At 44.7% G+C, this 13,924-nt stretch overlaps 1 protein-coding gene across 1 annotated transcript in view; it reads right to left on the reverse strand.

The window, feature by feature from the left end:
• Positions 1 to 13,924, reverse strand: part of MAP4 (microtubule associated protein 4) — a 286,817-nt gene that overhangs the window by 109,418 nt on the left and 163,475 nt on the right. Inside the window, exons 6-8 of the mRNA XM_077808533.1 lie at positions 3,497 to 3,607; positions 2,721 to 2,849; positions 2,103 to 2,195 (exon numbers count right to left, since the gene is read on the reverse strand). Of these exons, the coding sequence (XP_077664659.1) occupies positions 2,103 to 2,195; positions 2,721 to 2,849; positions 3,497 to 3,607 (333 nt within the window). The remainder of the gene's footprint in view (positions 1 to 2,102; positions 2,196 to 2,720; positions 2,850 to 3,496; positions 3,608 to 13,924) is intronic.

Raw genomic sequence — 13,924 nt, forward strand, 5'->3', positions numbered from 1 at the left:
TGGGGCACTCCACTTGATACCGGCTGCCAACTAGACATGGAGCCATTGATCACTACCCGTTGAGCCCGACAATCTAGCCAACTTTCTACCCACCTTATAGTGCATTCATCCAGCCCATACTTCTTTAACTTGCTGACAACAATACTGTGGGAGACCATGTCAAAAGCTTTGCCGAAGTCAAGAAACAATACATCCACTGCTTTCCCTTCATCCACAGAACCAGTAATCTCATCATAGAAGGCGATTAGATTAGTCAGGCATGACCTTCCCTTGGTGAATCCATGCTGACTGTTCCTGATCACTTTCCTCTCATGTAAGTGCTTCAGGATTGATTCTTTGAGGACATGCTCCATGATTTTTCCGGGGACTGAGGTGAGGCTGACTGGCCTGTAGTTCCCAGGATCCTCCTTCTTCCCTTTTTTAAAGATTGGCACTACATTAACCTTTTTCCAGTCATCTGGGACTTCCCCCGTTCGCCACGAGTTTTCAAAGATAATGGCCAATGGCTCTGCAATCACAACCGCCAATTCCTTTAGCACTCTCGGATGCAACTTGTCCGGCCCCATGGACTTGTGCACGTCCAGCTTTTCTAAATAGTCCCTAACCACCTCTTTCTCCACAGGGGGCTGGCCATCTACTCCCCATGCTGTGATGCCCAGCGCAGCAGTCTGTGAGCTGATATGATAGAGATCACCCTGACTCTGGCTCTAATTAAAGGAAGTTTCCCTGACAACAGCATTCATTGTTGAACCTTCTGCAGAGGCAATGAGATTCTCAGCCAAAGCCTTGGCCTCCAGCAGTGACCAGGTGCCAACTGTAGCTCCATCCCTGGAAGGAGGATAGCCACTTAAAGCAGGTCCTGTGCTCCACCAAATTCATGGAATCCCTGATTTTCAGAGAGAAGCTAGATCAAGTAGTGGCGGACAGTGCCCCAAAATCTAAACAGTCCTTCCCAATGCCATACCATACCTTTTGCAAGAGTACAGAATGGCCTTCAGGCAAAGGCATTCCTTTTGGCTTTCATCCTCACAGAAACACCAGTGAAGAGACAACTTGTTCTCCAGAGGAAAGCCCCGAGGGAACCCTGCCATTCCCAAAGCCTCATTATGACAAAGACTGCATAGGTCTCTACCTAGGGCTGAGTTACAGGCTCCACCCCATTCATTTTTCGTCTAGTCCCACATCTCAAACAACCCCATAAAGCATGGTTTAATCCAGAACAAGATTTCTCATTTCCTGGATGTGGGAGTAATAGAGAGCATTCCCTCAGAAGATGGAGTAGAACCCTTAAAACTCTATCATCTTTATCATTCAGAAATTTACAGGCAGAATGAGAGCCATTTTGTATCTCAAAAGGCTCAACAGGTAGATGAAGAAAACCAAGTTCCAGGTGGAGACCCTAACCTCTATGGTGTATCCCTGTCCCAGAGAGATTTTATGACTTCAGTAGATCTGGCGGATGAATACACCTCCAACATCTCAATCAGACCGTGCAACCACAGGTTCCCAAGGTTTGCCTACAACAGGAAGCATTATCAATATCTGATGCTCCCATTTGGCTTGTCCTCTGCCTTGTAGGTCTTTATAAAGATATTGGTGGTAATCACAGACAGAGTAAGGTCACGCAGATCCACCTGTACTCCCTCCTGGACATCATCTTAATCAGAGCTCTATCTCTAGCAGTGGCATACAAAGCTATGTCTCTGACTTTGAGTATCCTGAAAGGCTTTATTATCAACATCAAGAAAAGCTCCTTGATTCTGTCCACCCAAATAACTCTCTTGGGAGTGAACATAGACCCCCAGATAGCAAGGATATATCCATCTTCAGAGAGATACCTAAAGTTCACAATTGATTTTATTTCTTTTCCCAATTCTGAGCACTTTGCCATAAGAAATGTACCTCCAATGAAGATTTTTTTCTATTCCAAGGATGTTACAGAACCAACACAGCAGTGTTTTAGTCATGCTATAGTACCCACAATACAGCCCTTAGCCTCCATTTTTAAGAGGGAAGGAAAGACCATTATTTCTGGCATTCAAATCCTGCTGAAAGACTCCAGAAATAATTTTCTGGGGACAACCCAATACTTTAATTTTTACCTGGTGGCTCTCCAAAGGAAGATTCATCTCGTCCCTCCACAGCATGCTGAACTCCCAGCCAATGTTCTTCAGGCACTGTCACTCTTGCAGGTGCTAAGGGAAACAATTAGCACATATAGCCCTGTCAATGTCAACAGCACTGGTTCTGGACTTCAAAACAGATGCTCAACTACACATTGCAACCACATATTTACCCATGTGGTACAGGCTTTGCTGTTTTTGCAACTTCATTCTTAGAAAGAACTTATTAGTTCATCTTGGGAAACCTTACAGGACCTGAACATGTGGTCTCCTCTGATATTATTATGGATCTAAGGGATTATATAAGAAAGGGATATTAACTAGTACTAATTTTAAGATCCACCAGCACAAGACACACACTCTCAATGAGACATTCTGCTCCCAAATACCTTAAGAAATCTCTCAGACTGAAAATTGAGTTGAAGCATTTTATGTTCTTTCCAATGGGATATTTTCTTAATCTTGACTCATTTTATGTAACTGGAAAAGCCAAATATGATCATCTTTTTAAGATTAATACACCTAACAGTTTCTGACCCGCAGATCCCTCTGGTCCCAGTTATAAAGTAGCATGGCAGCAGCAGAAGTGTGTTGCACCTGATATATTCAGCAGAGACTCTGTTGTTGAATCCAGGGTCATGAAGGCAGATGGATCTATAACTTCTGCAGGAGAATATGAGGATCCCAGAGAAGGCAGTTCAGGTACCATCATAGCTGCATGGGGTGCTGTAAGAAATAAAGTACATTTGTCACTGCTATCATCTTTTTAAATTCTGATTTGTTTCCAACACAAACTTATTTCATTAGGTCCATTAACTTACAGAGCAATGTACTTTATTTTCATCACAAAATAATGTATACATGAGTCTACATACTGTACATAAACCTACCTGTTAATTCACTCAGAGGCACTAGATCTGCTATACAGACCAAGAAAAAGTTAATCAAATGTTATTGGGCAGGGGAAGGGAAGTTGTGTGCCTTTCAGATACTACTCCCAAATAAGCTATTCTTATAGAAGCTCTCAAGCGACCATGGTCCAAATGTTGAAAACTGGAAAGTGAAAAAACCCACAAATGGGGACAAAACATTTGAAGACGAAGTTAAAGTTTGGACTTTAGTTTAATTCAGCTTTTTTTTTTTAATTAAAATAAAATAGGACGAAAAGGGGATAAAAGACCAGGTCTGTTGAGAGAGCTCAAGCCCAAAACACTGTTTACAAAAGACGACTCAGGAGAAGAAAGGAGGTAAAATTTTACATTATTGCCAGTTTAACGGATTTCTGTAGACAGCCCACAATTCCATATATAGAAACTGAAAACTGAACCCCTGGTTAACAGCAGCCCGCGAACATATTCAATAGAGGATTATACCATGAACTTCTTCTGAAGCTTCAAAATGCTCTGTGAATGGTAGGCGAGTCTCCCCAGAAGGACGTAGCAGCATATCAGACAGGACATCCTCTCTGTGCATCTTGAAGGGCTCTGAGGAACATGAGAATAAATCAAACATGTTACCAGAAAAGGATGACAACATGAGAGTAAAATTATGTAAGAATGTTGAGGATGAGCAACACTACCAACATTGTCCTGCAAGAGGTTATACAAAGCTAGGAAATTTGGGTGTTCTCCCCCCGCCCCCCGACAAAAAAAGGACGACTTGTCCTCTTTCAAGCAAGATTTATACTCAACATGAAAATGTGGCTGTCCGTGTTATTTTGTAGCCAAGATGGGTTTAAGAGTAGAATAAATATTGTATGGTGTACCTGTATGTCCCTCTCTCAAAGACAAGCAGTATTTAAGTCTTGGGTGATTTGATGGACCGGTATATCTGATCTGAAGAAGAAATGAAAACTGATCCAGCTCAGATAACTCAAATGTCATTATGTCATGTCCCATACTGCACTTTGGGGAAAAGCATATAATGAGCCATACATACACTTCCCTCAGAGCAGCATGGAGGTGTAATTGGCTGTTGAGCCAGAGCAGGAATTTAGCAAAATAATGGGCCAGGCAGAGAAATCACCCATTTTTTATTATTCAGAGACATTACAAGATGATTGAGGAAGGGTATGGGTCTATTACAGGCCTGGGTGGGTGAGGTTCCGTGGCCTGCAACGTGCAGGAGGGAAGATTACATGATTATGATGGTCCCTTCTAACCTTAAAAGTCTGTGAGGAGAACAATCTTTGTTATATGTTCCAGATCAGATACACTGGTTAGTCAGCCTCACGAAGGATTTTTAATGCAAGTCAGCACCTTGCCCAACAGGCAAGAAGCTGAAATTTCATTTATCTGGAGTCACCTTTTGACTGGCCTCTGGACAAAAAATATATAGCCCAAGACAGAAAAAGTATTTATGCCACTCCTTGGTGGTATATACTCAGAGGTCAAGTCAGACACTCAACAAAAAAGGAAAGGAACTTCCATTTCAGCAATGCTGCCTGCTCTGTGTGTGTGTGTACACACACACACACACAAGTACTCTCAAATAATGAGTGCAACCACCTAAGCAGGACACTGCAAGAAGAGTTGCACTATATTTTTAGGCTTGATTATTTAACTGAAATGGCCAAGCCATTTAACAGAAATGAAATGAGCAAGAGTAGTAGAGGGTTGATCTCGCAGACAGAGGGAAGAACAGAGCTGTAAAAACCAAACATGGGCTGATTGCTATGCCCGAATATAACCAAAAAGAAAGAATGTGCAACTGGGTGAAGGTAAAGAAGCACACTGCATGATGTGTCTCTCTCACATGTGACCCTGGGTTTCGAGGCCTCTAGATAGTTTTCAGGATCAAGGACTATCTTGTTAGCTTGCGCCAGGTATGCTTTACTTCACTGACTAGATAGATGCAGCTGAGCAACTAAAGGTCCTTTGCTCAGGACCCACAACAGACAAGTGACATTTCTGACAGTATATCCCTCAACCCTTGGAATAGGCTAGTATGTGCACTATACATTGCTGAAAAGAAGGAATAATCACACTTTCCACAGTTGATCTGCATGCGTTCTGTATAGAGATCTCATATTATGCAGCACAATTAAAATGATGCCATCTCAGGCCCAGTGGATTACACAGTTAGGTTGACGCACAGCAGCTTATGTCGACCTAGTTGTGCATGTATCTACATTTAAATTGGTCTCCCACCACTATAAGTGCCCCACTGCACCAACATAGTAACCCAACCTATGCTGAGTAGAGTCTCAGTTGACACACTTAGGTTGATGCACGGCGTGTGTAGACAATGCGCTATATATGTCAGTCCTAACTGTACTTCAGCAGCTATTCCACAATGCAAAAGAAAAGGAGGACTTGTGGCACCTTAGAGACTAACCAATTTATTTGAGCATAAGCTTTCGTGAGCTACAGCTCACTTCAACTCACTGTAGCTCAAATAAATTGGTTAATCTCTAAGGTGCCACAAGTACTCCTTTTCTTTTTGCAAATACAGACTAACACGGCTGCTACTCTGAAACCTGTTCCACAATGATCACTCTGGTCATCACTGTGAACTCCACTGCCCAGGCATCACCAAGACCAGAAGTCTTCCCTCCCTTACCTTTAGAGCCCGGCAAATTTTTGAAATAGTTTTTCCTGATTGCCAGGCTTGGTGAGCACACTTAGGAGCTCTCAGTTGTTGCGTGTAACTGGCCTACTGACCGTGCCAGCTACATGCTCCAGTCACACTCCTGTTTGGAATAGACGCTCCTGCTTAGAATGGGCCTGTGGAGAGAAGCAGCTGTGCAGGAACAGCTCCAAACCATCTGCAGAAATTTTGATATCTATGAGCAGATTCCTCAGGGGACGCATGAGAAGGGGTACAACAGGAATCAGTAGCAGTGCCACGTGAAAGCCACGGAAGGCATACCAGAAAGTCAGGGAGGCCAACAAGCAATCCAGTGCCAAGCTGCAAACCTGCCAAGTCACAAGCTCCTGCCGTGAACAGCGAGGAGGTGGCTGTGGATGAGGAATAGGAGTAGTATGGAGGACAGGCAAGCAGGGGATCCAGCCGCACAGGAAGTCAGGCCCTCGTTTTAACTCCACCAGAGTCCAGCCTGTCCTGCCAATCAAGCCCGATGCAAGGGAAGGAAACTCAGGTAAGTATGCAGATGAATTTTCAATTACAGGGATAGCAACCCAAAGCAGCAAGATACAACTTTTGTCTTTTCATTAATATACTCATGCTAGAATAGGTAGTGGTACAACCAAGAGAGGTAGAGTTGCTTTCTGCTTTTCATTCTCCTCTACTTAGGCAGGGTGGCCATTCAGAGCTGTTTGTTTAAATCCACAGGGATATCCCTTGAATCCTCCTGAGAGATCTCAATGAAACTTTTATGGAGGTACTCTGCAATCCTCTGCTGAAGGTTTCTGAGGAGGGCTGCCTTATTTCTTCCTCTGAGGTAGAACACTGTCCCTCACCATTCAGCGATAACTTCAGCAGGCACCATTATAGGACACAGTCTAGCAGCATTTGGGCCCCAATGACTCTGGTATGTCAGCAGCAGCTGTACTCTCTCCACTTCTGTTATCCTCAGGAGTGAAATATCAGCTAAAATCACCACTGTTTGTGGAAACCTATGACAATATTCCATGTCATTGCCCTAGTCTACTAGAATCATGCAGCTGAGCAATTCCCTCGTCATTTTCCTGGCCCCCCGACAGGCCACACTCATCATGGCTGGTGCCATGCACAAGCAATCCCAAGCAGACGTGAAAATGTAGTGCTTAAAACTTTAGGTGAGCAAGGGGAGTGAATTCAGCTTCCTAAATTTTGCTTTCTGTAGTGAATATACTGATAATGGTACCTCTGTGTATTTTATCTTCAACTGCTGCCATTGTGGCCTTCAGGGTCTCCCCCTCCATACCTGCAGAATGCCTGAGCCAGGTAAAGAGGAGAAAGACGAGGACTCAGTATGACATGTTCAATGAGATCCTGCAAGCCAGTGATGCACTGGATTGTGAGCACAGGGCCTGGAGGATGACATTGTGGACAGCCTCGAAGGAAAGAGTGGAAAGGAGAAAGGCTCAGGAGTCCCATCACGAAAAGGGGAGAGAGATGCACTAGGATATAATGGGGCTTCTCAGGCAGCAAACACAGATGCTCCAGACTCCGATGGAACTGTAGTTAGCCTCCCTCTGCAGCACACAGAACTCAATATCAGGACCTCTCTCTACCCCCCATCCCCCCAACATTCCACATGGCATCAGTGGTCACTGCACTACCCCCACCACTCCACCCCAGAGGACATTAAAGACAATCAGAGCTTCACATACACTGACCTATGAAAGCTACGGTTGGTATATATGTACCTGAAATAGACGTGAATATTCTTTCCCCTTCATAAGTTCTGTTCACTTAATTTATTAAACTTTATTACGTTTTTAATGTATTTGTTTAAAATTGCCCTTTGTTGCACTGATTTTATTACAGAATAAATCCTATTATTTGGAACATAAATTATCTTTATTAGATCACAACACATGCTGCCGAGTGCCGAGCTGTTCTGAAAGAAACCAATTACCTGTTACTGCACAGTCGCACACAATTCATAGGATCAGTCACAAAATTAATAGGTACATTGACATTGTTAGAGTCCTACATGTACAGCAATCACCACACAATTCCTACCACACCACAAAAGAGCAGGTCCAAGTAGAGCACACTACACCACCACACACTATTCTGGCTCACTGTTATCTGGCTGTTCAAATTCAGCAGACAGGTGCTGCACCTCTGCTCTCCATCCCAGCGGAAACCTTTCCCCCTTTGCTTCACATATATTATGCAGGACATAGCAGGCAGCTATAACCATTGGGATACTTTTTTCATTTGAGATCCAATCTTGTGAGTAAACAATGCCACCAACCCTTCAAATGACCAAAAGCACATTCAACTGTCATTCTGTACCTGCTTCAGCCGTTAGTTGAATCATTCCTTGGTGCTGTCAGGTAGCCAGTATGACTTTCCAGACTAGTGGGGGGCTGTATCACCACCTACCCTGCAACTGTGGGTGCCTCATTATGCTTTGCTGCTGTAACTCCCACCTGAGCCACTCACAAACCGCCTGCCAGCATGCATGTCTGTGTATAGCTGCACCTTGCCAGCCACATATCAGTCATACCGTGGCTTCCACTAGCCTTGGTTACACTTTCAGGGTGACCCCACCATGCTCCCACGCCTGGATTTTCCCCAAAAAACGTGTTCTGCACCATCCAGCCCTCTCCTGGACAGTCCAGATACATTAGGCCCGTTGCCCCTCTAAGGGGATCAACATACAACAGTCTGCTACGTTAAATGAAGTTACCCAAACAATTAACACTGGATTGAACTTTAATTAAAAAATAAAACAAGTTTATTACCTGCAAGGAGACAGGTTTTAAGTGAGTACAAATATAATGCATTACAGTCAGAAATCGTTACAAGAGAAATAAAGATGAAACGCTTACTAAACTTAAACTGGTTCAAGATGCCCTTATCACATGTTTCCAGTAACACTGCAGACCAAACCCTCAGGCCAGGATCTGCTCCCCAAGTCCAACAGCTGTTTCTTTTGTCTTCTAGGTGAAAAAGGAGATGGACAGAGTGATAACTTTGGGTGTTTTTGCCCCTCACTTTTTAGTCCAGTCCCCGCTTTGAGATGCATGTTTCCAAAGGTTAACCCCCAAAGCAAAGTTTATTCAAAACAGTAAAGGCGGCAACATGGTGTCTGACAGCGAAATAGGAAGCATGCTGTTTCTTCTCATCTCGGTTTGCTGAAATGCAGATTTTCCTGGTCTCCTGTCTTTCTGGTCTGACTGTCTGAGGACCCTGTTTATAACTTATATGTAAATTGAGGTAAACACACACTTCTTTGTTTCAGAACTGCTTGACTGATTATGTCTAATCAGGGCTATGTGGGTTTGAACATGTGCCACCATCATTCAGGGGGAATTCATAACTTTACATATAATGTTGCTACACACACTTCACCATGATATTATTGACCAGAAAGTTATTAGTTTTCAAATGATACCTCACAAGGCATATTTTGCACAAAGAGTATTATAACAGTGTGTAGGGTGTGCATACACGGGTGCTCTCAGTCACAGGTGGTGTATGGCTTCATGAGCAAGGGGTAGGCTGGAGTCCCCCAGGATCTCTATTGGCATTTCAATATTCCCAACGGTAATCCGCCAATTGGGAAAGAAAGTCCCTACTTGTAGCTTTCTGAACAGTCCTGTTTTCTTAGAGATGTCAGTGTCATGCACTTTCTCTGACCAACCCACACTGATATCGGTAAATCATCCTCAGTGATCCATCAATGCTTGCATAATCATAGAAAAGTAGCCCTTTCTGTTGACATACTCTGTGGAAGGTGGTCTGGTGCCAAAACAGGGATGTGTGTGCCATTTATCGCTCTACCACAGTTTTGGAGTCCTACTGTTGCAAATCCATCCATTATGTCCCGCACTTTGCCCAGAGTCACAGTCCTGGGTAGCAGGAAATGGTTAACGGCCCTGCACACTTGCATGACAACGACCCCTGCGGTGGATTTCCTGACTCCAAATTGATTCCCAACTAACTGGTAGCAAACTTGGGTACCAGGTTTCCACAGTGCAATCACCACTCAATTCTCCACTGTCAGTGCAGCTCTCATTTTGGTATCCCTGCGCCGCACGGCTGTGGCAAGCTCAGCACACAGATGCAGGAACGTGAGCTCTGGCATCCAAAAGTTCTGCAGCCACTGGTCATCATCCCAAACCTTCATTACGATGAGATCCCACCAGTCAGTGCTTGTTTCTTGGGCTCAGAAGTGGCATTCCATCATCTGCAGTTGCACCATGAATGCCACCAACAACCTTGAATTGGTTCTCGTTGTGTCCCACAGCCATCTGTCTTCCAAGAAATTTTCATGTTCCCCACTCATATGGTTTTTGTGGCTCTGCAAATATTCCAAGATCAAGTGACCTGTGCTTGAAACGCTCATGAAAATAGTGCAGAGCTGTGCAGACTCCATGCTCCCATCAGAGATGGCAGACAGAGGGCTGTGCAGGTTGGTGGGATTTTGAAAAAAGGACATGAAAATTGTGGGATACAGATAACATTATGGATTGAGACAGTTGCACATTGGGATGTTGACCCCATGCTCCCAATAACCCCTGAGCAACCTGTTTTGGCCCCATCATGCATTTCCAAAACTTCCCAAAAGGCAATGCGCCTGACAGTGGCAAGTTGCACAGTGGGATACCTACCCATAGTGCACGGCACTCTGGATCTATACAAGCAAGCCTGGTATACCCTGCCATGGTGCGTACGATCAACACAAGGAGCCAAGCATGCACACACACAAGTGACATACTAACTGTGGCAGCTGTAAGCCGACGTAACTTGAGTTTGCCATAAGCTTCAGTGTACACATGGCCTCAGTCTACTATTCATGACATGCCTATTCTTTGAGACAGACGATGGGGAAGCTTTTAAAAACATTTCTATGCTCAGTGTGCTCAGAAGTTTCATGATTGGCTGAGCTTCATATATTGTCCAGCTGTCTTCATCAGGGTGGCTGAGATGCAGAAACAATATCTTCCACCTAATCTTAGCTAAATTTCAACACAGCTGGGATTCACCATCACAAATACCACAACTAGAATTTCGCACAGAACTTCTGCCCTGGCTGCCAGGACAGCTATCAAAATATCTTCTTTAATTTCTCTATTAATGAGCAACACCTCCTTCAGCATGGGACAGCCAAAAATTTCCATAGCAGAGCTCTGAATGCTAGTCACAAAGTGCCCCTTGGCTGGGGGTTCACTGTGCAGCCCAAGACATTTATGACTTGGACTTCCAACACTTCTACTGCTTCCTGAATTCAATCATGTTCAGCTGTCAGACTCAATAGCTCTTCTTTGGAAACTGAACAATCCTTGTGTAACTTGCATGGACACCCATAAAGAGACATCCTTCAATCTGACTGAACAAGTTTCCTTTTTGGCAAAAGGACTATGCATACAAGACTTACAGAAAACACAGCTTCTGTAGCTCTAAACACCAGGAAAAGGATATGCGCCCAGTATTAGAATAGCATGAGACCTGGGAAAAAGGTCAATTAGGTGAAAAGAGGAAAAACCGGACTTTTGCCCCAACAGTCTAGAACTAGTGACTTGCTCAGTAATTGGATTACTCATAGTTATAAGATATCCATATTGTACCTTCACACAGGGATGAAAAGAAACACAACACCTGTACAAGAATTTTAACTGCAAGAATATTTATTCCAGAAACGCATCTTTTTCCACTGGTTTCCTGTTATATATAAAATGGGATACTTGATCTAGTTATGATCATAGCCAGTGATAAACAAGTTTATTGGATGCAATTTGTACACCTCTACATATTAATTATTCATTGTCAGTCTTGTAGACAAGTATTAAAGTGCAGTTCTGGGTTTAACTATTTGGTGACATTGCATTTTTCAGAATTTCAAGTCCTTGTTTGGACTTGATGGAGCATCTCATCATGCATCTATATATACAAAAGAAATATAATCCAGTACATTTTGGTGTGCTGAGGGAGAGAACATAACTCAATATTGTACTTATTGGTGCTGTATAAACAATAGATGAGGTTTACATAATAGTAAATTTAGAAAGGGAGGCAGGCAAGCAGTGAGGTTGGTTGGAAGGCATGAGATGCACTGTCCTAAGGTTGGGGGTTCCACGACCACCACTCCCAAGAGAAGGAGGCGGGTGGTGGTGGTCAGGGACTCTCTCCTCAGGGGGACTGAGTCATCTATCTGCCACCCTGACCAGGAAAACAGAGAAGTCTGCTACTTGCCAGGAGCTAAGATTCACAATGTGACGGCGAGACTGCAGAGACTCATCAAGCTCTCGGATCGCTACCCCTTCCTGCTTCTCCACGTGGGCACCAATGATACTGCCAAGAATGACCTTGAGCGGATCACTGCGGACTACGTGGCTCTGGGAAGAAGGACAAAGGAGTTTGAGGCGCAAGTGGTGTTCCCGTCCATCCTCCCCGTGGAAGGAAAAGGCCGGGGTAGGGACCATCGAATCGTGGAAGTCAACGAATGGCTACGCAGGTGGTTTCGTAGAGAAGGCTTTGGATTCTTTGACCATGGGATGGTGTTCCATGAAGGAGGAGTGCTGGGCAGAGACGGGCTCCACCTAACGAAGAGAGGGAAGAGCATCTTTGCGAGCAGCCTGGCTAACCTAGTGAGGAGGGCTTTAAACTAGGTTCACCGGGGGAAGGAGACCAAAGCCCTGAGGTAAGTGGGCAAGCAGGATACCGGGAGGAAGCACAGGCAGGAGCGTCTGTGAGGGGAGGGCTCATACTGAGAATGAGGGGCGATCAGCAGGTTATCTCAAGTGCCTACATACAAATGCAAGAAGCCTGGGAAACAAGCAGGGAGAACTGGAGGTCCTGGTGAAGGCAAGGAATTATGACGTGATTGGAATAACAGAGACTTGGTGGGATAACTCACATGACTGGAGTACTGTCATGGATGGTTATAAACTGTTCAGGAAGGACAGGCAGGGCAGAAAAGGTGGGGGAGTAGCACTGAATGTAAGGGAGCAGCATGACTGCTCAGAGCTCCGGTATGAAAATGCAGAAAAACCTGAGTGTCTCTGGATTAAGTTTAGAAGTGTGAGCAACAAGAGTAATGTAGTGGTGGGAGTCTGCTATAGACCACCGGACCAGGGGGATGAGGTGGATAAGCCTTTCTTCCGGCAACTTGCAGAAGCTACTAGATCGCACGCCCTGGTTCTCATGGGCGACTTCAATCACCCTGATACCTGCTGGGAGAGCACTACAGCGGTGCACAGACAATCCAGGAAGTTTTTGGAAAATGTAGGGGACAATTTCCTGGTGCAAGTGCTGGAGGAGCCAACTAGGGGGAGAGCTTTTCTTGACCTGCTGCTCACAAACCGGGAAGAATTAGTAGGGGAAGCAAAAGTGGATGGGAATCTGGGAGGCAGTGACCATGAGTTGGTCGAGTTCAGGATCCTGACACAGTGAAGAAAGGTAAGCAGCAAAATACGGACCCTGGACTTCAGGAAAGCAGACTTCGACTCCCTCAGGGAACTGATGGGTAGGATCCCCTGGGGGAATAACATGAGGGGGAAAGGAGTCCAGGAGAGCTGGCTGTATTTCAAAGAATCCCTATTGAGGTTACAGGGACAAACCATCCCGATGTGTCGAAAGAATAGTAAATATGGCAGGCGACCAGCTTGGCTTAAAAGTGAAATCCTTGCGGATCTTAAACATAAAAAAGAAGCTTACAAGATGTGGAAGATTGGACAAATGACAGGGAAGAGTATAAAAATATTGCTCGGGCATGTAGGAATGAAATCAGGAGGGCCAAATCACACCTGGAGCTGCAGCTAGCAAGAGATGTTAAGAGTAACAAGAAGGGTTTCTTCGGGTATGTTGGCAACAAGAAGAAAGCCAAGGAAAGTGTGGGCCCCTTACTGAATGAGGGAGGCAACCTAGTGACAGAGGATGTACTCAATGCTTTTTTTGCCTCTGTCTTCACGAACAAGGTCAGCTCCCAGACTGCTGCGCTGGGCATCACAAAATGGGGAAGAGATGGCCAGCCCTCTGTGGAGATAGAGGTGGTTAGGGACTATTTAGAAAAGCTGGATGTGCACAAGTCCATGTGGCCGGATGCGTTGCATCCGAGAGTGCTAAAGGAGTTGGGGCTGTGATTGCAGAGCCACTGGCCATTATCTTTGAAAACTCATGGCGATCGGGGGAAGTCCCGGACGACTGGAAAAAGGCTAATGTAGTGCCCATCTTTAAAA

Source organism: Eretmochelys imbricata, chromosome 2 (genome assembly GCF_965152235.1).
Source record: "Eretmochelys imbricata isolate rEreImb1 chromosome 2, rEreImb1.hap1, whole genome shotgun sequence".
Classification (NCBI taxonomy): Eukaryota; Metazoa; Chordata; order Testudines; family Cheloniidae; genus Eretmochelys; species Eretmochelys imbricata.